This window comes from Silurus meridionalis, chromosome 25, assembly GCF_014805685.1.
Source record: "Silurus meridionalis isolate SWU-2019-XX chromosome 25, ASM1480568v1, whole genome shotgun sequence".
Taxonomy (NCBI): domain Eukaryota; kingdom Metazoa; phylum Chordata; class Actinopteri; order Siluriformes; family Siluridae; genus Silurus; species Silurus meridionalis.
In genome coordinates this window covers 8492276-8517760 of record NC_060908.1, presented here as the reverse complement: position 1 = coordinate 8517760, position 25485 = coordinate 8492276, and the positions used below count along the sequence as shown (strand labels likewise).

Below are 25485 nucleotides of genomic sequence, written 5' to 3'. Positions count from 1 at the left end.
GCTACACTTCAGCTTATAAAAAGAAAAAGTAAAAAGAAAGTACACCCTCTTTAAATTCTATAGTATATGATCAGGATATATAAAAAAAAATCATCTGCACCTTATTAAGTCTTAGAAGTAGGTAAATACAACCTCAGTTGAACAACAGCATATTACACATATGACATATTACACAGTGAATTTTACAAAAATAGAGCTAAAATTGTAAATACATGTCTGCAAAACAACATACATCTTATGAACCAATAGCCTGTAGAACCATCAGCAGCTAAAACTTGAAAAAATCATTTTCTGTACTAGTTTATCAGCCTCTCGCATCGTTGTGAAAGAGTTTTGACTCACTCTTCTTTACAACATTGTTTGGTTTGTGGGCATTTGTTTATTCACAGCTCAATTGGTTTCTCCATGTTGGCTTTAGAAGCAAAAGTCATATTTCTTTTGGGGTTCACAACATAATCAAAATACACAACTTTCCAGAATAACAGGTCAGAACGATAAGGATTATATCATCATATATTATTTTATTAAGTTTGTGTTCTAAATAGGTGAAATAGGTGTGCTAAACATAGGTTTCTAAAGTACAATGTTAGGTACAGTGGTTACAATACTGAAAACAGCAAATGTAATTGATATTAACTTTGCCTTTTGATGTTAATACAAGAAGTAAAATAATTAAACCTGAACAGTCCAAAATATTAGTGTTTTGATATGAAAATATTTGAGTATTCAAATTAAATAATGTTTTTGTATATGTAAATTAATAATCAACAGCATTAAGTGTTAAAACAAAACAAAATAAACAAAGACAATAAGCAGATGAATTCTGAAAATGAGAGGACCAAGTTGTAAAAGGTGTGAAATAGTGTCAGACAGCTGATTTGTGTTTGCCAAAGGCAATTTTCTTTGTGGTGTCACTTATAAACATGGCAAACGTTGGGGCTTCTTATGTCACTCAATGATATTTGTTCTCTTACAAGGAGTTAAAGGTTCCATGGAAGCTGGAGGGAATGTTAACAGAAACCTTAGCCCTTCCCACTTCCTCAAATGTCTTAGCATCAAGAACCAGCAGGAAAGTACCTTTATCCTATACCCAACACACAAAATAGACAATTACATAAAAAGTAACCAAAAAAAATGCAAAAAGTTTCATAGAACATCTTTTTAAAGTTTAATGTGTCTGTTTTTATACAGTAAAACCTCATATAGTCATACAGTACCTCCATGGGTGTAAGAACAACAGATAGGATGACTCCATCATCCTCTTCCTCTGCATTAGGTGAGGGGACAAACACAGGCTCAGATGGATAAAGGCCAGGCTGATGCCATGCCTAACCATTGAAAAGAAAGAAAAAAAAGACATACGAAAAATGGCAGTACATTTGCATTTTTGAAATACAATCATTTGTATTTGTAAACATATGGTATTAACATATGTAATGTTAATAACATATGTTAATTCCAATTAAATTCTGTTAAAATGTATTTTGTTTTATATACATTCAAACTTTTTAAAAAATCCATTGTAAAAAATCGATGAAAACACATTCATGTGGAAAAAAGAGCATACTCTTTGAATTTTATAGTTTTATATATCAAGACATAATAAATGGCAAACGTTTTGCTGTGCATTATGGTCAAACATCTCCACTTTGGTCTCATCTGTCTGAAAGATGTTCCAGAAGTCTGACAGTTTGTTCAGATGCAACTTTACATACCTAAGCCATGCTGCCATGTTATTTTTAGAAAAAAGATGCTTTCTCCTGGCAACAACTTGTAATTGTACTCTCATTAATTTTCACATTAAACATGCTAACTAATGCCAGTAAAAAAAAATTCTGAGCAATGCAATGTCTGAACTTGAGATGAATTTGCTGGGACATCCATTCTTGGACAGACTGGCAACCGTCTTGGTTGTTTTCCTATTGTGATTAATCTTCCCCACTGTAGAATGTTGAGCTTTGAATTGTGGAAATGGCCTTTCCAGATTAATTGGGAGCAGAATTAGCCTCTCTTTGATCATTGCTGGCATCATTCCTCCTTTGCTTTGTGTAAGATACACCTAAATGCTCTAGACCAACAAACCTTTTAAACTTTCATAGTGATGATCACACTGATCAGTGAATCAAGGGCAGTAAGGGTGTACTTAGTTTTTTAGACATGGCTTCAACATTTTGGCTTTATTTTTTAAATAAATAATGAGACTGTATTACATGTTGTGTTGTATTTAGCTAATTTAAGACCTGAAAATGATCAGATGACTTGTATTATGTCCTGATAATTAAAACCATAGAACTCATATATGGTGTACTTTCTGTTTCACACTACTGTATAATGTTGCATCCATTTCGTATACCACTATAATCTTAAAATATTCTTTATCACTTGTGAATATTTTATAATATGAACATAGTCACAGCTCTAATTTCATCAGATTAACCTAAGAAACCTTCTGAATTACATCAGTGTATAATCTTACTTTTAACTTTTTGCTCTCCAGGTCCATCTTGATCAGCGAATCTCCCACCAGGTGGCCAAAACCACATCCATAGAAATAGCGGTAGGGTTTGGTGTTACACCTGTCATAGTGAATGTGAGGAAATTCAAATCCCCCATAATCCAGCAGTTCTTTGTCATGCAGATCTTCCGACATGCAGAATACCTAGTAGATAATTATAAAACAGACATCAGAATATTGAAAAATAATAAACATGTGTGAACAAATGTGTGGCAGTATTGAAAATCAGTTGCTGTGAAGGGGAGACACAGAGAATAAGTAGTCAACAATTAGACATGTTACACCATTTTAAAGATTATAATGAGGTGTATTTATTGGATGTTTGTGTTGTAGTGTTTTTTGTCCCACATTACTGAGGAAACTAATCAGAGCCCTATCCATTTGCTTGAACCACAGAAATCTTAGACAGCAGGTCAACTCTATTATATTCTGCCTACCAGCTGCCAGTAGACATGGACAATTCATCTACATATCTTCTGTAGAAGACCAACTCCTCCCACATATGAACTACAGTGACACAGTTAGAATCACTTTGATCATTTTGACTTTTGATTTTTACAGTTTGATTTGCTGAGTACATTTAACACTATCTAACCTTAGCAGATGATAAGAACACAGGTGATGTCTTTTAGTAAAACTCAGATCTCTTTTTTTCAAGTTTTCTGAAGATGTTGAGTTTGTTGGGTGGATCAACAATTTAATGGACTTGCATGGGAACAGCCATCTGCTCCTTAATTAAGCCAAAGGAAACAATTAATTAAAACAAAGGAGATGTGATAGACTATAAGAACAAGATCACAGCTAGCTCCATTATCATCATTGATCAAGATGTTGAGCTAAATAACAAATACCACAGTGTCCATTCTCACAACAACCTGGACTGGAAGGTCCAGAGGAACCCAGAGGTTATGTACATTGTGGTTTCTAAGGAATTTCAGTTTCTATCATTTACAGCAGGATGTTAGAGATCATCTACCAGTCTGAGCTAGCTAGTGGTTATCTGTGCAGCATTATGTTAAGGAGGACAGATCAGAATTGTAGATAAAAATAAATGATCAAAAAGGCTGATTTGGTTTTGGGCAGCTCTCTGGATGGGTTTGGGGTGGTGGTGGTGAAATATAGGATGACTATCTGTCTGTCTGTCTGTCTGTCTGTCTGTCTGTCTGTCTGTCTGTCTGTCTGTCTGTCTGTCTGTCTGTCTAGATTTTCTGCATTTAGATTAAAACACTGGACCATCTTTAGGACTATATTTCTGTTAGCTTGCCATTTACAGCATGTAGACAAGTGATTACATGGCAACCCATGTAAGTTGGTGATGCGTCACAAAGACCAAGAAATTAGTGTGTGGTTACTCAATGTGTGTGGTTCTTAATAAAGTGTATTTCTAGGCTAATAGTGTCCATTAACAGACTGATCACAATAAAAATGTGTCTTTTTTTTTAGTAGTGATTCAGTTCTAGCTGAGATAACACTGACTAATAGGTACATAAGGAACTAATGAGATAATTTGGCCCCGAGTAAATGTACAACAGGTTTTGCTGGAAAAATGGCAAGGTGGCCGCCGACCCGGAAGCATACAACCACAAACCAAGGCAAAGCCGCTTCTGTTTAGAAAGACACAAACATCCCTGAGCTGGGGCAAGAGAGAGGACAAAGAGAATGCCTTGGAGGTTGGGAAAAGCTAGATAAAGCATGGAGCATGTCTCCTGGTGGCTTTTACCGCGGCGGGGCTTGGGAGCGGCATCCTCGGCATGACAGGCAGACTGGGAGACATTCTGTGTAATGCAGCAGGATGCTTTTGCAGCAGGGCTGACTGGCTGGAAAGTGTGCATGGCTGAGCGGATAGACTGGGGGCGCCCTTGGGGAAGGTCTGGAGTCAAGCAGAGCCCTCGGTGGATGTCTGGATCCGAGCGGCGCCCTCATTTTTTTGGCCAGATTATTCTGTCAGTGGGTGAGACTGAGAGGAGGACCCTAATGCAGGAAACAATAGGGGTACGGAAAATCTTTAATGGAGAGTCTTTAATGGAAGACTAAGAGCCGCCCGATGCAAAACGGCAAGATGGCTATATATATATATATATATATATATATATATATATATATATATATATATATATATATATATACACACACACACACACACACACACACACACACACATATATATATATTTGTCTGTGTGTGTGTGTGTGTGTGTGTGTGTGTGTGTGTGTGTGTGTTATATCTTCTTTCTTTCAGCTTTGGGGTGGGGTCCCAACACCAAATCGTTCATATATACAGTATATATATATATATATATATATATATATATATATATATATATATATATATATATATATATATATATATATATAAAATATATATATATATTAAAACACACTTCAGCATACTATATAAAGTGAGTACCCATTACTGTATTTTCTGTACTTCTCTACTGCATAATGTACTGTACCTGTACTTTATTTTTTTTAATTAAGCATTGTAATTGCCGGTAATTTACATAAAGTATTGTTAAAATAGTCTAATAATTAAGTGTTATGGAGTGAAATAGTGTTATTTACTCATTGAAATCGATTTCGTATAGTGTTCTTTGGGTTTTTACTGGGTTGGAAGGGGCGTATCAAAAGGTCGCGAAAATTATCTTTACTAAGGCAGATGGCAGATGGCAGTAGCAGAGCTGTTCGGCCTTGTGTTGAGGTTCTGGTTCAGTGGAGTATCATTGGTAATGCTCAAAGGCAATACAAAGCGGCGAGGAAATGACATTGATATGCTGTTATAAACCTGAATAAAAAAAGATAAAAAAAAAAAATTTTAAAACACTGTAAATAAAGTTGAACACCAATGCAAAAAATAGGAAATTCAACATTACTAACTTCATCTAGTTCTTCTCCTGACTTGCGCAAGTTCTGAAGAAAATAGATTTTAAGGGCTTGCCCATCATCTGAGCAGCACATGTCCACAATTAGGAAGCCATTCTCCTCAAAAGCATTGATCTGGTGAAAGGTGGTTAAAGCCTTGGTGTGGTACTTCACAGAACTCACCTGTTACAAAAACCTGACTTACAAAAATGTAGCATTACAAATTAAAGTGACAAGTGTGATCACTACATTCTGCAATCAAAACTAGTTCCAAATGCACATTATTTTCTGACTGTAACAGTTGATGCTACACTAACACATTTTAATAACTGAATAAAAAATAAAACTTAAGAAAAAAACACACTCAAAATAGGATGTAACAAATCTCAAATATTTTACTTGAATACTGGATTTAATTGGTCAAAAAAGCTTATTGGTGTCACCTTTCCAGTATGTTTGTTTACAACATGGAAGACAGTCTCCTGTTTTGGATCCCAATAGATGCAGTCATCTATGCTTTTCCCTCTCATCCTAGATGTCAGTATCTTAAGCAGGTCTAACTTTATGGGCTGTTCAATGAACATCAGGTAGTTCTCCGACATGGCTAGGAAGAAAAACCATAATGTTACATGATATGATGAAAATACAGTACAAAGATTAAATGACAATGTACAGTACAGACCAAAAGTTTGGACACACCTTCTCATTCAAAGAGTTTTCTTTATTTTCATGACTATGAAAATTGGGCTATTTGACCAAGAAGGAGAGTGATGGGGTGTTGCGGCAGATGACCTGGTCTCCACAGTCACCGGACCTGAACCCAATCGAGATGGTTTAGGGGTGAGCTGGACCGCAGAGTGAAGGCAAAAGGGCCAACAAGTGCCAAGCATCTCTCGGGGAACTCCTTCAAGACTGTTGGGAGACCATTTCAGGTGACTACCTCTTGAAGCTCATCAAGAGAATGCCAAGAGTGTGCAAAGCAATAATCAAAGCAAAAGGTGGCTACTTTGAAGAACCTAGAATATGACATTTTTCAGTTGTTTCACACTTTTTTGTTATGTATATAATTCCATATATAATTCCACATGTGTTAATTCATAGTTTTGATGCCTTCAGTGTGAATCTACAATTTTCATAGTCATGAAAATAAAGAAAACTCTTTGAATGAGAAGGTGTGTCCAAACTTTTGGTCTGTACTGTATGTAAAGACTTGCAGTCATGTATTGCTGTTTTTAAGTATGAAATGTCCAGAGAATAACCATGGCCATTATTGCGTCTCTTTTCATCTCGTGGAGGATTTTAAAATCAATGATGATCTATATACTAACCATTTCCCATAAGTTGTGCTACATTTATATAGTTAGGAAGCATTAGTATTATATCTAGTAGTGGTTTTTTATAATATCTGACCTGCAACATCCACAGAAATATTAGAGGGACTGTGTCCCCTTTGACTTTCAAACTGGAGCCTGTAAATTTGAGGTTCCTTCTTAAATGAGTCACACATAGGAGAAAAAACTTAAGTCTAATGCAATCATAGAAAAAAAAAAAATTCAAACCACTGTAAAAAAATCCAGAAATAGAAAGTTAAACAGAAATGTTTAGGATACTTCAACATTATACACCAAAAATAATAAAAAATAAATAAAATAAAAATGTGGAGTGAAAAAATAAGCACAAGTTCAGTTGGCTATGCAACTGTATCATCTTTAGGTTACGTATATAACCATAGTTCCCTTTCAGGAACTCAAAGTCTCGTTCCCTCAGGGAACTAGGTTACATACGTAACCTAAAGAAGTTCCCTTTCAGGAACTCAAGCTGCGTCTAAATGCTTTGGGAATGTGCCCAAGTGTTTAATAATGTGGAATAATGTGTGTAATCAGTCAAAAATTGGATGCTGGCGTCATGACGAGGAAGTATAAAACGCACATGGAGTGAGGCGAGAGCCAGCTTCTGTTTGTTCACAAAGTGCTCTGTTTGTTTATGTTAAATTATCTGTCAACTGTTCATCATTCGTCAATTTTGACTGAGTACACACATTATTTCAGAGCATGAACACTCGGGCGTCTCGTTCCCTCAGGGAACTATATTACATACGTAATATAGAGATGTTCCCAGATGGAACGAGATGCTGCTTCAGAAATGCATTGGGAATGCTTCCACTTTGTCCATGCTCTGTGTATAATCAGTCCAATTGAAAGTGCGGCATCACCAGCGGGGTGACGTTACGACCAGAAAGCATAAAAGCACATGGAGTGAACCGAGCACTAGCTTCTGAAAGGGGAAGGAAATGCTGCAGTGATACAGGCAGTGTGGCATAGAGACGCAGTGTCTCATTCCCTTGGGGAACCATGGTTACATACACAACTTCCACTTCAAGAAATCAAGCTGCGTCAGAAACAAAATGTGTGTCCAATCAAGCCAGACTGACCAATCTCTGCCTAGTGTGGACACGCACAGCTAGGGCAAAGGACAGAGTGGACAGGAGTGGCACTGAGGTCGAGGCTATGGAACCTGACAAGGGTCAGTGGGGTGGACCAGCCCACAACATTGCAATTGTCCTAGAGGGAAACTCCAGAGGACAAGGCCTTAGAGGCAGCCACACTTCGAGTAGAGTGCGCTCTGACTCAAAAGGAGCAGGAAGACCAGATGACTCAAAAGAGGAGTAAATAGCATCCACAACCAATCTGCTGAGCATCTGCTTGGTCTGGGAAAAGGGCAATGGCAGACGAACAGCTGCTCCGACTTCCTCCACAGTTCTGTTCTGTGGACCTATATCATCAACAGTTTTTAAACTGTAAGGAAACTCGAAGGAACCTCGGTCAGAAGCTCAAAGGGAGGCTCAGAGGCTCGACAGGGCCTCGAAGACAATGGGCAAGTCCTATGAATGAACTCCAGGTCGTACTGAAGGCCTTAGCCGGGTGCAGCAGAAAAGAACGTGTCACCAACGGGTTCTTACCCAGTGACTGCCCTGCAAGGGGGACATGAAAGGCCGCAATGGCGGACACGTAAAACCTCAGGGTGGAAGGAGCCAACCCTTTGGCGAACTGTTTTTGAAGGAATTCCAGCACTGAACCGACTGGGCAGTTAATTGGATCTAGTAGTGTTGTTACACCATGCAGTGAACAGTTGCCACCTGGCAGTGTACGACGTCCTCGTGGAGAGAGCTCTGGATTGAAGAATTTTCTCTACCACTTCAGTGGAGAGGCCGGCGGCTAGGAGCTGTGCCCCCTCAGAGGCCACAGCCTCCACAGCATTGGGTGGGGGTGTATTATTGCATTGTCTGAGATTGAAGATCCCTCCTGAGAGGAAACTTTAGAGAGGGTGTTCGAGAAGGGCTACCAGGTCCACCACCATGGGGCCACCTGGAGGAGATGGACTCCATCCTGGCAAACTCTCTCCAGAACTCCCGGGAGCAGCGTAAAGGGGGAAAGGCATACAATACCATGGGATCCAGCCCTAGAGGAAAAACCAGAGGGGGCAGTGCGATGTCTCTTGAGTCGCAAACAGGTCTACCTGAGCTCTGTGAAATTATTCCCAGATTTTAGAGCTTTAAAGTTGCAGTGTAATGATTTGCGGACATGATTAGATAGTAAAAAAAGTTAAAATGAGTTAGTCGACAAGTCAAAATGCTTCTATGTTATTAGTGAGTTGCATTAGAATGGGTCTGCATTAGACCCATTCTGTTTTCTCTAACTTTACACTACCTACTGCTTCAGAGATAATGGGTCTGATAGGTAAATCTAAATCTTCAACTTGTCAGTTAGACCCTCTACCAACCCCCTTAGTGAAAGCTTGTTTACCAGCTCTTTTGCCGTTGATTACAAAAATTGTTCATGCTTCACTTAGTTCTGGTCTTGTATCTCCATCTCTTAAATCTGCTATTATTACACCCATACTTAAGAAACCAGGAGGTGACCCATCAAATTTTGACAATTTCCGTCCAATTTCAAATTTACCATTCATCTCCAAGGTAGTGGAAAAGTGTATTGCAATTCAAATTCATGAACATCTCTCCAATAATAACTTGTATGAACAATTCCAATCTGGTTTTCGTCCCCACCACAGCACTGAGACTGCTCTTGTCAAAATAACCAATGATTTGCTGTTGGCAGCCGACTCTGGGCTTTTAACTATACTTGTCCTCCTTGACTTGAGCGCTGCCTTTGATACTGTCTCACATAAGATACTTCTTGACAGGTTAGCTTCCATTGGTATTACTGGCACTGCTCTGTCTTGGTTTATGTCATATTTATCTGGACGCAGTCAGCGTATTCAATTAAAAGGTTTTAGTTCAAGATTATCAACAATCACCACTGGTGTACCCCAGGGCTCTGTTTTGGGCCCGCTTCTTTTTATTATATATATGCTCCCTCTTGGTTACATTTTAAGGAAATATGGTGTTAATTTTCACTGCTATGCGGATGACACCCAACTCTACCTGTCTGCCAAACCCACCGGTTCTTTTCCTCCACCATCCTTAACAAGCTGTCTATCTGAAATTAAAGACTGGCTTTCAGCGAACTTCTTGAAGGTAAATGGCAACAAAACTGAGGCTTTGCTGGTTGGCACTAAATCTGTTATGTCTAAACCTAACTGTTTCTCTCTCACCATTGATAATACCACAATCTGTCCTTCCTCTCAGGTTAAAAGCTTGGGTGTCATCATGGATAGTACACTATCTTTTGAAGCACAAATTAATAATATCACGCGGACTGCATACTTTAATTTGCGGAATATTAACCGTCTTCGTCCCTTTCTTTCAAATAATAATACTGCTGTTCTTATTCACGCACTAGTCACTTCACGTATAGACTACTGCAATGCACTTCTCACAGGTATTCCTTCCAAATTGCTGAATAAACTTCAGATGGTTCAGAACTCCGCAGCCCGTGTTCTCTCTAGAACACCTTATACGGCTCACATCTCTCCGGTTCTTCAGCAATTACACTGGCTTCCAGTAAAGTATAGAGTAGAATTTAAAATCTTGCTACTCACTTATAAGGCACTTCATAATCTTGCACCACAATATCTTACTCAACTTCTTCATGTCTACACTCCTTCACGCGCACTTAGATCTTCATCTTCAATTTCTCTTGTGGCACCTTGGATTCGACTGACTACCATGGGTGCCAGATCTTTTAGTTATGCTGCCCCCGACTATGGAACTCTCTTCCCCTTGATGTTCGCAATAGCGAGTGCTTGTTGACCTTTAAAAAGCATCTTAAAACATATCTTTTTATACAGGCCTTTTTATAAAATGTTTTATTGAGATTTAAATGAATCTTACATGCATATGCTTTTCTGTTGTGTTGTTCTGTTTTATGCAATGACCTGTATATTGTCTGTAAGGTGACCTTGGGTGTTTTGAAAGGCGCCATGAAATAAAATGCATTATTATTATTATTATTTATTTGCCTGAAAACAAAGCTAGGAAAGAAGCTAAGAAAACTCACAAGCAAGAGAAGGTTGACATTTTGTAACTAAGCAAACAACATTAGCTTCATTAACAAACATTGTGAGGCGCACCCTTCTAGTGGGGAATAAAGAAATGAGATGTGGGGTGCAATGAATTGCAGGATTTACTTGTTTTTCGTGTTCATTAATCTTAATTTATGATTTTCTCTATTAAAATAAAGTTCATAAACTTGAAGCAACCGCATACAAACAATTAGGTCATTAATGCAAGTAAATTAAAACATCAGTTAATATGACGTAAAACAACTACACTTGTATTGTCTTTATATTGGCACTTGATATTTCAATAAATTAGACATTGTTAAACTTACAGGTGGGGCTGTGATAATCCACCCCAATTAAAGAAAAATTTTACCACTGGGCTAACTGAAGCTTATGACTGGGTTTAGTGATCAGGTTAAATTATAAACTTAACTGTAGGTAGCTGTGGTATATCAGGTGTGTCAATTTACCAAAACTGTGGTAGTAGGAAGGCTTATTTTTTTCGGCAGGAGAAATGGAACATAGCACCTTTGCCCCATGCAATGTTTCATCAGGGTCTTCTTTATTTGGAGGCACTCTGATAATGTTGTATAAAGTTCCTATCAAAGACATAGAATGTGTAGTTATCTCTTAGCTCAAATCTAATGCATATATATGTATGAAAAATTTCTGTTAGTATCTTACCTTTCATGCCATAGGAGTTGCCCATATTGTAGACTGTACCATCTGGGTCTACATGAGGGTGGGCTGTTGCACCATTAATAGCAATGAACTTGCTCCAGTCCACCTTTGCCATTATTGTGGAAGTACCGTAGGATTACATTACATTAAAAAGTAAACAGTTTTAAATCTTTCACAAATATATTATGGTCGAATAAAAATATGTATATGTTTTTTAAAAACTGATGGGGAAAATAACTGAAATGTTTTCTGTTTTATTGCCCTAAAGATACTGATCATTGTTTGAAGTTGTCCAAAGATTTCTGATTGTGGCAAAGCTCCAGACCCATGTATGTCTCAAGGACTGAGAGTAGTGCCTGGTTACTTTTGCAATGTAGCACTTGTACCGATGACAAAGAGTCTGAGTTGTCCCCAGAGATCCTTAGCTCTCTGGTAAGCAATGTATTGTCTCATATATTTCCTTTATGTGCAAATTGCACAACCTTGTCGATCCATGGTGCAACATTGAAAATGGTATTGAGTAATGAATAGTAATGAGGTTGTGGTTATGCATCCTATTATTATTCTACATTTTACTTATTATTAATCTTCTTCCACTTCTTTACCTTTTTCTTGCTATGTCTTTGGCAGCCCATATAAATACCAGGCAAAAAGTTGTCTAATGGACATTTTGCCCAAATTTAAGCCAAGTCCTGCAAACACTTTTGCCACCACTGGGTCAAATGTGGCTCTCATTTAGAAGTCATCAATAGTCATTTTTTTTAACCATGTGTTCATAATATAAAAGCTAATTTTGACAAGCAGTATTTTATTATTCATTTTACAAATTATCTCACCCAACAACAAATTTGGCATACATCATCTTCAGAACAATCAGAGCAAGTGAGACATACAGTATGTTATAAATAACTTTTAGAATACTTTACACAGTTTACCCAACAAATCTGACAATGAAGGTTCCACATCCATAATCAGTTACGATAACTTACTAAAATGCTTACATCTGCCATTATTGTTAGTCCTTTTGCAAATTTTGTCAAATCTTAAAAGTAATTGTGATATTCGCAACCATTTTGATGTTAAATGATTGGTAAATCATTTTTCTATCGTAATTTTATACAAATATATATAAATTGCATATGTTTAATGTTACATACCTTCTCTTTTGTTTCTAGAGTGTCTGGATCAATTTTGTGCATAAAGTTTGTTTCTGTGCTGACATAGTAGTCACCTTTGTATTTGACGAAGTTCACATTAGCATTGTCTGTGGGCTCTGTAAAGAGATGAACATTGGCCAGTTAGTTGAATTGGTGGATTTGTTCTTTGGGTCAATGCTGTTGCATGTTATTAAAGGGAAAAAATAAAAATCAGATAACAGATGTTTATTGCATTCAAAAATAGGAATAGAAAAATTATGATGTTTAAACTGTATTACTAATGCAAACAGTAATGTGAAGTAAATTATATTCTTAAACAGTGTGCAAATGTTAGAACCAAATATATGTCTATAGTTTGTGCACTAAAGTATTTGGTTTGAGGAATGATGGAGGAAATACCTCAACTAATTTGTCGTTTCTCTGTGTCTATATGTGGGTTAAGTAAGAACGTTCGTCCTTCAGTCGAAACTTTGTCATTCTTGGAATTACCATCTTTACCATCTGGGCTTTCTTGGTGATGGAGCTGGTGCCGAGTGACCAGGTGAGGTTATCCACCAGATGAACACCAAGGAATTTGGTGCTCTTGATGATCTCCACTGAGGAGCCATCGATGATCAGTGGAAAATGGATGCTCTGTGCTCTCCTGAAGTCCACAACCATCTCTTTGGTTTTGTCAATGTTCAGAAACAGGTTGTTGGCTCCACACCAGGCTGTTAAATGGTGCATCTCCTCTCTGTAAGCTGACTCGTCATTCTTGCTGATGAGACCCACCATGGTCATGTCATCGGCAAACTTGATGATGTGGTTCGAGCTGTGCATTGCTACACAGTCGTGAGTCAGCAGAGTGAACAGCAGAGGGCTGAGCACACAGCCCTGAGGGGCCCCAGTGATCAGTGTGGTGGTGCTGGAGATGCTGTTCCCGATCCGGACTGACTGAGGTCTCCCAGTCAGGAAGTCCAGGATCCAGTTGCAGAGGGAGGTGTTCATGCCCAGTAGGCTAAACTTTTCAATCAGGTGCTGAGGGATGATTGTGTTGAATGCTGAGCTGAAGTCAATGAACAGCATTCATACATATGAGTGCTTGTTTTCCAGGTGGGTGAGGTCCAAATGGAGGGTCGTGGAGATGACATCGTCCGTGGAGCGGTTTGGACGATACGCAAACTGGAGGGGGGTCCAGGGAGGGTCTAAATGAGATCATCTGAGCATCCAAGATACATATTCACCCATCTTACAAATATAAAACATGGGTGAACAAGTAGGAGGATGGACAAGTAACATCAACAAAAACATCAATACCACTGGTACCATATTGTACAACTTAATGTCTGTTGTAAGAAAAAATTATGAGGACAACGAAGATCGTAATGAAGAAGTTTATAACAGCGTAGCAGTGACAAAATACATGAAGCACTTTGGGTTCATCGGAGTCAGAAAGAACCCGGAACAAACTCTGCCCAGATATTTTATATTGTTCTTCCCTTTGAAGTATAGACCGGAGTTATCCTTTAAATGTAAATTAGATATAGGATATGCGTGAGGAAAAGGCTGGGGAAGACCATTCTCGGGGCGGAGGTCAGCAGGTGGTAATCACCGGTATTCACACCTTTGCCCCCCCCCTCCCAGATACCCTGTGGTTAGAAATAGTCCCCTGGGGGCTTGCTGCTTCTCCTAGACTGCTATGATTCTGATTAAATCTAATGAAATTCTTCATTAGATTACGTAACTACTTTTTTATCAATTTGGAGCCGTTTTGCGTATGAGCTGGATTTGATATAGAGTGGGGTGGAATCTGGATTGAGGCAGACTGTAATTCTTACACTGTGGATATGGAGGAAGGAGACAGGCACAATGTTTTTTAGCACCCTTGTGTGTGTGTCTTGCAAAACTGTGAGAGCCACTCTCTTTTGCATTATGGCATTTACTGCTCACATTCTTTTTGTCTAAATCCAGCATCGGCCCTTTACCACATAATCACACTGCTCAAGGTGTGAACTGACATTCACAAAATGCTGCACACCACATACCTGTAAACATCTCTGCACGTCCCTGGCCAATAGAAATTTGGTGTTAGTTTTTGTATCCTTGCCCAAATGTAATTATGATGAGAATAAAAGGTTCCCCGAATACTTTTTTATGCTGAAGGTCAATTACTTTAACTTGGTTGAATGCATGCCTTAGGGTCTTGTACAATGTCTGCTCCAAAGGGAAATTTTTTAGTAAAAAGGTAAAGGTACAATCTGTGCCCCCTCCAAAGCTCAACTCCAGAGAGTTTAATCTGTTTAATCTAGATTGTTGGGTCATGCTAAACAGCTGTTCACAAACAGTGTGTCCATACAGGGAGAACAATCCCTGACCTGGGATTAATAAGAACTAAATTACAAAATTAGAAAATCTTTACATTTGTAAGTAAACTCTACTTACTCATCTCAAAATGGGATAGAAAGCGTTGAAAGATATTTTTGCATGGGTCAGGGAAAGCAAGCGTGCCAAACTCAGACATCACAATTCGATTCATCTCATTGTTCTGCTTGTAAGCGTCACTGCGTAGGAAGCGGCTCCAGTAGGTGACCTGACCATCATTAATATGAAAGCAGTGCATCAAGGCCATTCCATCAAACCAGTGGTTGAAGCTAAGAAGAGAGAGAAAATAGTCATAAACTGACTATTGTAGTAATGTAATACATTGTAGTCAGGATTAAATCAAATACAATAACTGGTAAAATGGTCAGCAATAAACTGGCGCATGTGTATGGTGTATGCAATATTTCTTACAACTAGACTCATAGTACATAATAATAGTGCAAAATTATTCAGTTTTGGTTTGCTATTGCTAAAACAATTGATTAACCAGATACTGTTCTTGTTTATCTTTACTTACTGTTGATTTCCAAACTCAAATTTTCCAGGGCCATTGCGAAGAAGATTTCCATGGATCCATGTAGGTAGTGTGCCTTTTATGGTGGTAGGGATGGGATCTTGAGTCTCCTCCACACTCTGCACTAGTTGGACAATGTTTTGCAGCCCATGCCTCTTCTTGGAGGTATTTTTTGGCTCATTGTTTATAACTAAAAAAGGATGAAGCCTGATATAGTAAATTGTCAATGAAAATACCAGAATCCTTTCTGAATGAATGAAAAACTCAAATCCAAACACCACCAAGCTGCCACTTTTTTTTTTAAATGAATACTATTTTTCAGTGAACTTTTCCCAACTAATACAGAGAATGCCTGTATTAATATACACATTTTTTGAAAGACTCCAGTAAAAGTTGAAGTACTGACTACACCTTTTTACTCAAGTTAAAGTAAAGAGGTTTGGGCTCTGACATGTATTTAAATAAAAAGTAGCCATTACTACTACCTGTTTTAGTGTCATGCTGGTAACTGAACCTCACATTATATCAATGTATTAATACACAAACTAAATGTATCCAGGCTGAACAACCGCCATATAGAATACAAGCAGAGAAAAGATTACGACAACATAAAAAAGATATATATAATATTTCTAAAAGTATTGGCCACCAATATAGCAGAAAAGGTCAGGTGTCCCAATACTTTTGTACTTTTCGAATGACAAATTTAAGGTGAGTTATCCTGTGCATTTTTTTAAGTTCAGACAGGAAGTTTATAATTTATACTTCACCTGTATAGCAGTTATACAACATATAGAAACTATCTAACTAAACCTCAGATTTCAAATGACAGCTACATACTACAGAAATTAAGAAAATTAAGAACATCCTTATTTAAAAAAATAGCAACACGTAGCAGCATCCCTTATATAAAAGACTGTACTGTAAAGTACTAATAGCAGAAAAATCTACTTAAGTACATTAACGAAGTATTTGTACTTGGTTACTTCCCACCTCTGTCCTCACTACAAATGTACAGATGTTAGTGTCAGTGAGCTGTACTGCTACATTAGACTAGTATTTTACATGACCATGGTCGAGATCTATCATTGAGTACTGGTGGCAGGGTTCCAGTAATTCATGCTCTTGGACAGGTGGTCTTCAGCAAACTGTTTGCAGGCTTTCTTATGAGCCAGCTTTAGAGGAGGCTTCCTTCTGGGATGATTTCCATACAAACTGACCTTCTGCTTCTACAACCTCAAAAGCTATGCTGTCAGCACTCATGTGTCTGGTTTTAAAGCCAGATTCTGTACCTGATGCACAGCACGAGGACTCAATTTCTGTGATCAACACTCACAGTTCTCTTTTGGAACCTAACTATCAGCAAGTTGCGGATTATCTTAATATTTGCAGGAATCCGCAATGCGACCGCATGTTCAGGAACATTAGAAATAACATTTTAAACTATGTTGTCACTAACAAATTACATAAAAATTTTTAAAACACTTGTATTATTAATTTTAAATGATAAATAAAGCATTTATGACCATTATTTCACATTTTCTGTTCAAAATTCCAATATAAACATATTCATTTTCTATATTCCAAAACTGCGGTGAAACATCTAAACTGTGAGCATCATTATCATCTCTCTCTCTTTCTCTCTCTAGAGATGATACTGTATGACCAAAGCTGAAGAGTCACTAATTTCACAAAAGAGTGATGGAGCACAGTGGAGATGACAACAATCTTACCATTGGGATGAGGCTTCACATGTGGCATGGTGAAAAATGTTGCTTTCCTGTTGCCAGAATGTACAATGTGAATTTGGGTATAAATAGCTGTAGAGGGAAAGACAGATGAAGTGAAGAAGAGAAATAATGGCCCTATATATAAAAGACTCCGCCCCAGTTGAATTATCCTAGCCGCTTTCTCCGCCATGAGTCTTTCCTTTATTTATTAGTTTTATGTATGTCTGTTACCTCTAAATAGCAAAAGTAACTACTTATTTTATACAAATTAATCAGCATAGCATTTAGCTGAAGTTAATTAGGAAATATGTGCACATGCTCTATTAAATATTTTATATTTGATAGATTTTTCTATAATGCCTGGTCTGCAAAACAGACTACAGTAGGACTACACAACTGGCTGACCTTTAAACCATCAGATGATACTACAGAACATGATTTTTTTGATAACATATTTTATGCATCCACAAAGAGGGTACATCTATATATATATATATATATATATATATATATATATATATATATATATATATATATATATATATATATATATATATATTTATATGCAAATAGTGGTCTCTAGATTGTACCAAAAAAGATAGACACCTAATAGAAAGAGCGATCAGTGTATTTTGATTGCATTTGCAGTAATATCTAAAAAGCAAATGTGAAAAAAGAATAGAAATGAAATCAGTACTGATAAGAAATTTAATTAACTCAGCATTATTGCTAAATTTGCAACTGTTGAGAGAGTTTGTGATTGTGATTACATTTTAAGATGATCAAAGCATTTGAATGAATGAACAACAAAACAAGACTGACAATGACTTAAGTGGGGTCAGAAATCACAGGCAATCATGGAGATGGAAAATTGGCAAATATTTTGACTGCCCATAAGGAGTAAGAAAGTGTTAGTCTTGCAAAAAACAAGATTAAAAATGGCAAAGCAGCAGCCAGAAAAGCAAATCTTACAGCAAATTATGGTCATTAAATTGCTGTATGTCCACATTCTGTTCTAAAATCAACATGACCTTTACTGGTAACTTGAGTTGTATTGAGGTGAGGCTTCTTTTTTGCAGCATAGCACATGGTCTTTAAACAGGTCAATTCAATTAATAACAATTCAAAGGCTTTGGAATGAACAAGCGGGCAAAAATGACCGTCTGCAGGCTATATTAAGTCATCACTCAGGTCCCCTTTTAGGAACTCGGGCTGCATCGCAAAGCTTTGGGAACACTTCCCCACTCTGAAACACGTGTGTAATTCGGCCAACAGAGAGATGCGACGCCACCTGTGGGGAGGATTAATAACTTCTTATGCTCCTTAGAAGCAATACTCACATTTCTTTTAGGGTTCACAACAATCATAATACACACATTTCCAGAAGAACTAGTTCTATCATTATAAATTATTTTATTAAGCTTGCGTTCTAAAATACAATTTTGTAATAGGTGTGCTGAACATTTAGGTTTCTAAAGCACAATGTTTGGTACAGTGGTTACAATACTGAAAACAGCATATGTAATTGATTTTAAGTGTGACTTTTTATGTTTCCAAAAGCTACAATCTAGGAAGCATTGTTTCTTAGTTGTTAATACAAGAAGTAAAACAATTAAACTTGAACAGTCCTAAATATTGGTGTTTTGATATAAAAATATTTGAGTGTCTCCAAATGCAATGTCTATTGTATATGTAAATGAATAATTAACAGCAAGTGTTAAAACAAAAACGTAAAAAACAAAGACATTAAGCAGATTAATTCTAAAAAAGGAAGGACCAAGTTGTGAAAGTTGTGAAACTTATCACTTTGTGATGTCACTTATAAACATGGCAAACGCTGGGGCTTCTTATGTCACTTGATTATATTTGTTCTTTTACAAGGAGTTAAAGGTTCCATGGAAGCCGGAGGGAACGTTAACAGGAACTTTAGCCCTTCCCACTTCCTCAAATGTCTTAGCATCCAGAACCAGCAGGAAAGTACCTTTATCCTAAACCCAACACACAAAATAGACATTTACATAAAAAGAGTAAAAAAAACAAACAAACAAAAAGCACTGCAGAAAGTTTCATAGAACATCTTTGAATGTTAAATGTGTCTATGTTTTTATATATGTTTTAATTTGCAGAGTCTTACAGTACCTCAGTAGGTGTGAGAACAACAGACAGGATGACTCCATCATCCTCTTCCTCTGCATTAGGTGAGGGGACAAACACAGGCTCAGATGGATAAAAGCCTGGCTGATGCCATGCCTAACCATTAAAAAAAATTTTTTTTTTTAATTTGTATTTGTAAACTCATACAAATTACATATGGTGTATGTACATATGTAATTTATCTTTAAATATATGCTGTTTTAGTACATGCATGTGAAAAATAAAGTAGCTTTAACTGAACAACACATGGCATATTACACTGTCATCATTGTGTTCACAAAAAGCCAAACTGGAGAATCCATGTCTGCAAAAAAAAAGTACAAAATATGATTCAATACCAGTTGTAGAACCAACTTTAGCAGCTAAAACTTGAAGTAATTATGTTGTGTATTACTTTATTAGTCTTTCATTTTGTCAGGCCGGAAAAACACAGGCGGAAAATGAAGTAGCAGAGAAGAGCAGTAAAAAGCAATAACAGTACCGGGAAGGGATTATGATCCGGAATGTATCGGTAGATAGGGGGAGTTGGTGTCGTACCGGGAATGTCTACAGAATCCTTAAAGTCCTTGAGAAAGGACTTTAGTTTAGCAAATCCATAGGACGCCAGGGAATGGTGAAGTCCACACAGTCCGATTGAACAGATAATTCCACGAACAGATAGTCCGATAGAACAGATCAACTTCTTGCAGGCAGCGTGTTAAAGAGAGGCAAGGCTGGTCGTTTTTTGACACATTTACATCTGTGGCATTTTGCAGACGCCCTTGTACAGAGCGACGTACAAATGTGCTTTGAGTCTCTAGCTATGAATAAATCTAAACTGATACGCTAGATTACAAGCTTAAAATAAATCAGACTACAACTCTTGATTTTAACAAAGCAAACTTGTAGATTGCTAATTTAAGTGTTTCAGGAAGAGGTAGGTCTTCAAACATCGCTTAAAGATAGCAGGGACTCTAGGGGAAGTTTATTTCACCACCTTGGTGCCAGAACAGAGAAGAGTCTTTAGGTATACTTACTTCTTATTCTGAGAGAAGGTGGTAGCAGTCGAGCAGTGCTGGAGGATCTCAGACGTGGTGCAGTGCAAGGTGTGATGAAGATTCTATGTGTTAAGATGGTGCTGGTCCATTTTTGGATTTGTAGGCAATCATCAGTGTTTTAAATCTGATATATGCAGCTACTTGAAGCCAGTGAAGGGAGCGCATTTTGGATCATTTGCAGTGGACAAATAGCATTCAAAGGAAGACCTACCAGCAGAGAGTTGCATTAGTTCAGTCTCGAAATAGGACAGAAATAGTCTAATCATTTAGATGTTGTAGAGAAGAAATTGACAAGAACAAACCACATTAGCATGTGGGGAGAAGGACAGTTTATTGTCCATAGTTACCCCAAGGTTGCAAAACGTGGCTGAAGGGGAGAACAGAGAGTCATGAAGAGTTATTCGGAGATCTTGACCTGGAGCTGAATCACCTGGGATGACCAACAGTTCTGTTTTGCTGGAGTTCAGTTTGAATTCATGAGCACGCATCAATAAAGATATGTCTGTCAAGCATGCCGAGATCCAAGCGGAAGCTGTGGTATCTGAGGGAGGGTAGGAAAAGATGAGTCGAATGTCATCAGCATAGCGGTGGTAAAAAAAACCATGAGAGGATATGACTTTACCAATAGAGTGGGTATAGAGGGAGAAAAGGAGGGGACCAAGTACCTTTCACATTATTGTGGAGAAACTGTACCTCACTCTTTTTTACATTGTCGCTTTAGTTCAATGAGATTCCCTTTCAAGAACTAGAGCTGCATCAACAATGCTTTGGGGACGCTTTTGCGTTGTACACACTCAGAATCATGTGTCTAATCTGTCCAATGGAAAGTGTGGCATCACTGGCAGGGTGACGTCTTGACCAGGAAGCTGTAAAACGTGCATGAAGTGAAGCCGGAGCTAGCTTTTGTTTGTTCATGAAGCGCTCTATGTGCATGTGTATATTGTCTGTCCATATTGCCGAAAGTAGAGGAGCTTATGGAGGTTGTGACTCGTGCCGTTGCCAAGCTCGATCAGCCGGCTGATGAGCAGAAAGGTGGCTTTCTGCCACCTACATCACAACCTGACCTGCACCGAGGTGTCCAGGGCCTGGGCAAAGCTGTATTCAGCCCGCCATTTTAGTCCCAAATCCACGTTGTATTCCAATGTTATAAGAAAAGCATGGTTATGGATCGGTGCCCCGGGTTGAAGAGATGCATTGTCCCGTAACACGTCGGCACTGGTGTGTAAGGCTTCTGCCTCAGCAGGTCAAGCCACTGCATGTCCGCACACCATGGCAGCATTACAGGCATATCAGGCTGACCTGCTGCGGGAGAAAGACGTGGGAGGCATTTTGAGCGTCCTGGAGGACCAGGAGCTCCGCCATATGGGGATTTAGCTCTCAAGGCAACTAAAGAGACCGCTATAGCCATTGGCCCATCTATGGCAGCCCTAGCCTCCACGTAGAGGCAACTATGGTTCACCTTATTGAATTTTACAGATAAAGACATGGCCGTGCTGCTGGACGCCGATCTAGTGCAGACTGGTCTATTCAGCAACTCCGTAAACATAGTAGTCATTGAGTTCCAGGAGGCCAAGAAACAGTTTCGGTGGTTCTCTCACATGTCGCTCTCATTGGGGGTTGCTCGGCAGGCGCAGCACCAGGAACAACCCAGTACCTGAGATGTTACTGAGATGGCAGATCTGAGGACTGTCATTTATAATAAGAGGGCTTTGGCCAAGAAGTCCTGAGACGGGATGTTCTGGGGACTTTGCCGGGAAAGGGCATGGTGCACCTCATTACACAGTGACCGCCCCACTCCAGCACCTCCAGGGACCTGGTCCATCAACCCTGCCACAACTCTGCCCCTGAAACAGTGATTCAGAGCATGGCCAGCTCCAGCGAGCATCCACCTTGCCCAGTATCGTAGCGGAGCTGGAGACTTACGGCCCCCTTCGAGGCTCCTTGAGCTGGAACATGGTGCAGCCCTGGCTCTAGGCCTACCAGAGGTCAGTCTTGAGAGACTGATACCCTGAAGAGACTACCTGGCAGCCTCAGAAGCTCTACCTGACCTGTCTCTGTGGGTCCTGCATACTGTAGACATAGACTATATGATTTAGATTCGGTCTTATCTGCCCCGGTTTGACAGGATGTGTCCCACCCTGACTCTGGTCATGGAACAAGAAGTAAACTCTTTCCTGATGAAAGAGGCAATCAAGGTGGTCCCTCCAACAGATATAGAGTCCAGTTTTTATGGTTCGGAGGGTTGCGTCCTATTCTATATCTATGTCAGCTGAGCGACTCACTAATTAGACTCAGGTTCAAAATGCTGAACATCAAGCAGGTTGTGTCTCAGATCAGATCCGAGGACTGGTTTGTCACGATAGATCTAAAGGATGCATACTTTAATGTATCCATCCTTCCTTTTCACAGGTTCACTTTCGGGGCCGAGGTGTACCAATTTTGGGTCCTTCCGTTTAGTCTTGCCCTCTCACCCTGCATCTTTTATGAAGTGTGTGGATGCGGTTCTGGCCCCCCTGAGACTTCAGGGCATCTGTATCTTATAGTAAATCGACGATTGGTTAATACTAGCCTAATCACAGAATTTAGTGGTCCAGCATCGAGATATTTTCTCGCTTACATGGAGGAAGTGGTGTTACGGCTGAACGCCAAAAAGAGTGTGCTCATACCTCCTATACAAGCTGGCATGCCAGATCCTCCTGGTGGCCCAGGGAAAGCTGCTCTCCTTGAAAGAACGAAGCAGCAGACACTCTTTTAAGACAAGAGCCAAGGCCAGGGGAATGGTGGCTCCACCCCCAATTGAAGAGATTCGGCAGGGTTCAAGTAGACCTGTTCGCGACTCAAAAGACCCCTCTGGTTCTCCCTTACACCTCCAGCCCCCCTAGGGATGGACGCCTACACCTTTCCCTTGTCAGATTATTAGGAAGCAGCATTTGCCTCTCTTTGATCATTGCTGGCACCATTCCTCCTTGGCGTTGTGTTACCATACACCTAAATGCTCTAGACCAACAAACCTCTTAAACATTCATAGTGGTGATCAATGAATCAAGGAAATTTGATTAGCAGCATGGGCCTGCTACTTCTAAATTCCTATGGAAGCAATAAGGGTGTGCTTAGTTTTTTTTAGACATGGCTAATCTAATTTGGCTTTTTTTTTTTTTTTTATAAATGTATAATACTAAGACTGTATAATATGTCATGTGTTGTATTTATTATGTCCTGATAATTAAACCATAGAACTCAAAGACTCAAAAACAAAGTGTAATTTTCACACTACTGTATAACATTGCATCCATTTCGTATACCACTATAATCTTAAAATATTCTTTATCACTTTCAAATATTTTATAATATGAACACAGCTCTAATTACATCAGACTCAAATATTTTTTTCAACATTTTCATCATGTAAAACCTAACCTAAAAAAAGTTTCGAATTACATCAGTGCATGATCTTACTTTTAACTTTTTGTTTTCGAGGTCCATCTTGATCAGCGAATCTCCCACCAGGTGGCCAAAACCGCATCCATAGAAATAGCGGTAAGGTTTGGTGTTACACCTGTCATAGTGAATGTGAGGGAATTCAAATCCCCCATAATCCAGCAGTTCTTTGTCATGCAGATCTTCCGACATGCAGAATACCTAGTAGATAATTATAAAACAGACATCAGAACATTAAAAAATAATTAACATTTGTAAACAAATGTGTGGCACATTTTTCCCCATTGAGAAGATTATAATGGTGTATTTATAGGATTTTTGTGTTGTAGTGTTTTTGACCCACAGTACTGAGGAAACTAATCAGTGCCCTATCCACCTGCTTGTAACAAAAACCCACCCATATCTCAGACAGCAGGTCAACTCTTTTAAATTTTGCCTACCAGCTTCAGGAAGACTTGGACAATGCATCTACATATCTTCTGCAGAAGACCCACTTCTCCCACATTTGAACTACAGTGTCACAATAAGAATCACTTTATTTGATTTGCTGAGTACATTTAACACCATCCAACCTTCCTATTCGAGAGAGAAGATAAGAAGACAGGTAATCTCTTTCAGTAAAACTCAGATCTCTGCCACCTGCCAAGTGTTCTGAAGATATTGAGTTTGTTGGGTGCATCAACAATTTCATGGACTTGGATTGAAACAGCTAGCCCCATTATCATAATTGATTAAGATGTTGAGCTAGATTACAAATACCATGGTGTCCATTCTGACAACAACCTTGACTGAAAGGTCATCCCAGAAGTTATGTACATTGTGGTTTATACAGTGGGGAGCCGTCAGGGCCAGCAAAGCCTTCTCCACTGGCCTAAACACTATCAGATGCACTGACCTACATTTGCAACCTGAATTCTAATATTTGTTCCATCAAATTGTATTAATTTATTCCCAAAAGTCTATTCTCTTTATTTTGTATCGTTTCTCTTGGCTGCACTGCTTCCAGGATGAGTATTTGGATGTTAGATTTTTAGTCCAATCAGATTTCAGCCTCTATGTGCTGCCATGTCAATGAATCTGCCCAGGGCCTTCAAAGTCTGTACTGCTGGCCTTTTTTATCTTAGTCTCTATTAGCAATGTGTCTGATTCTTTAACCAATCAGATTTCAAATTCAACTAGCTGGCCCAGAATATCATCATAATTTTTCCGTCTTCTGATTGATTGGTCAGAGGTAAACTGTTACAGCCAAGTTCAACTGGCAAAACACATCTGTAGCGTGCTGCACACACGTTATGTACATTGTTGTTTCTAAGTTATTTCAGTTTCTATTGTTTACAGCAGGATGTTAGAGATCATCTACCAGTCTGAGGTAGCTAGTGGTTATCTGTACACCATTATGCTAAGGACAGATCAGAATTGTAGATGAAAACAAATGATCAAGAAGGCTGATTTGGTTTTGGGCAGCTCTCTGGATGGGTTTGGGGTGGTAGTGGCTGTCTGTCTGTCTGTTTATCTATCTAGATCTTCTGCATTTTGATTAAAACACAAGAACATCTATTGGACTTAATTTCTGTTAGCTA

The 25485-nt window shown here is 38.7% G+C and overlaps 2 protein-coding genes across 4 annotated transcripts in view; both read right to left on the bottom strand.

Moving 5' to 3' along the window:
• Positions 1–516: 516 nt before the first annotated feature.
• On the bottom strand, positions 517–17728 carry LOC124379477 (beta,beta-carotene 9',10'-oxygenase-like). The gene is given in 13 exon segments (XM_046839843.1): positions 517–1084; positions 1218–1328; positions 2477–2659; positions 4943–4946; positions 5163–5296; positions 5389–5556; positions 5817–5977; positions 11304–11432; positions 11518–11620; positions 12672–12787; positions 15093–15301; positions 15550–15736; positions 17280–17728. Coding segments are annotated over 13 exon segments (1806 nt in total). The 5' UTR covers positions 17467–17728; the 3' UTR covers positions 517–970.
• Positions 17729–18669: 941 nt separating this feature from the next.
• The window catches only part of bco2a (beta-carotene oxygenase 2a), a 28209-nt gene continuing 21393 nt past the window's right edge, over positions 18670–25485 (bottom strand). For 2 of the 3 annotated variants that reach the window (XM_046839216.1, XM_046839217.1), the window contains 3 exons: positions 23924–24106; positions 19416–19526; positions 18670–19264 (listed from right to left, as the gene is read on the bottom strand). In XM_046839216.1, coding sequence (XP_046695172.1) covers positions 19151–19264; positions 19416–19526; positions 23924–24106 — 408 coding nt within the window. In that variant the 3' untranslated portion in view covers positions 18670–19150. Of the gene's footprint in view, positions 19265–19415; positions 19527–20858; positions 21009–23923; positions 24107–25485 lie in introns of those variants that run through there. The other variant, XM_046839219.1, reaches the window with a different exon arrangement.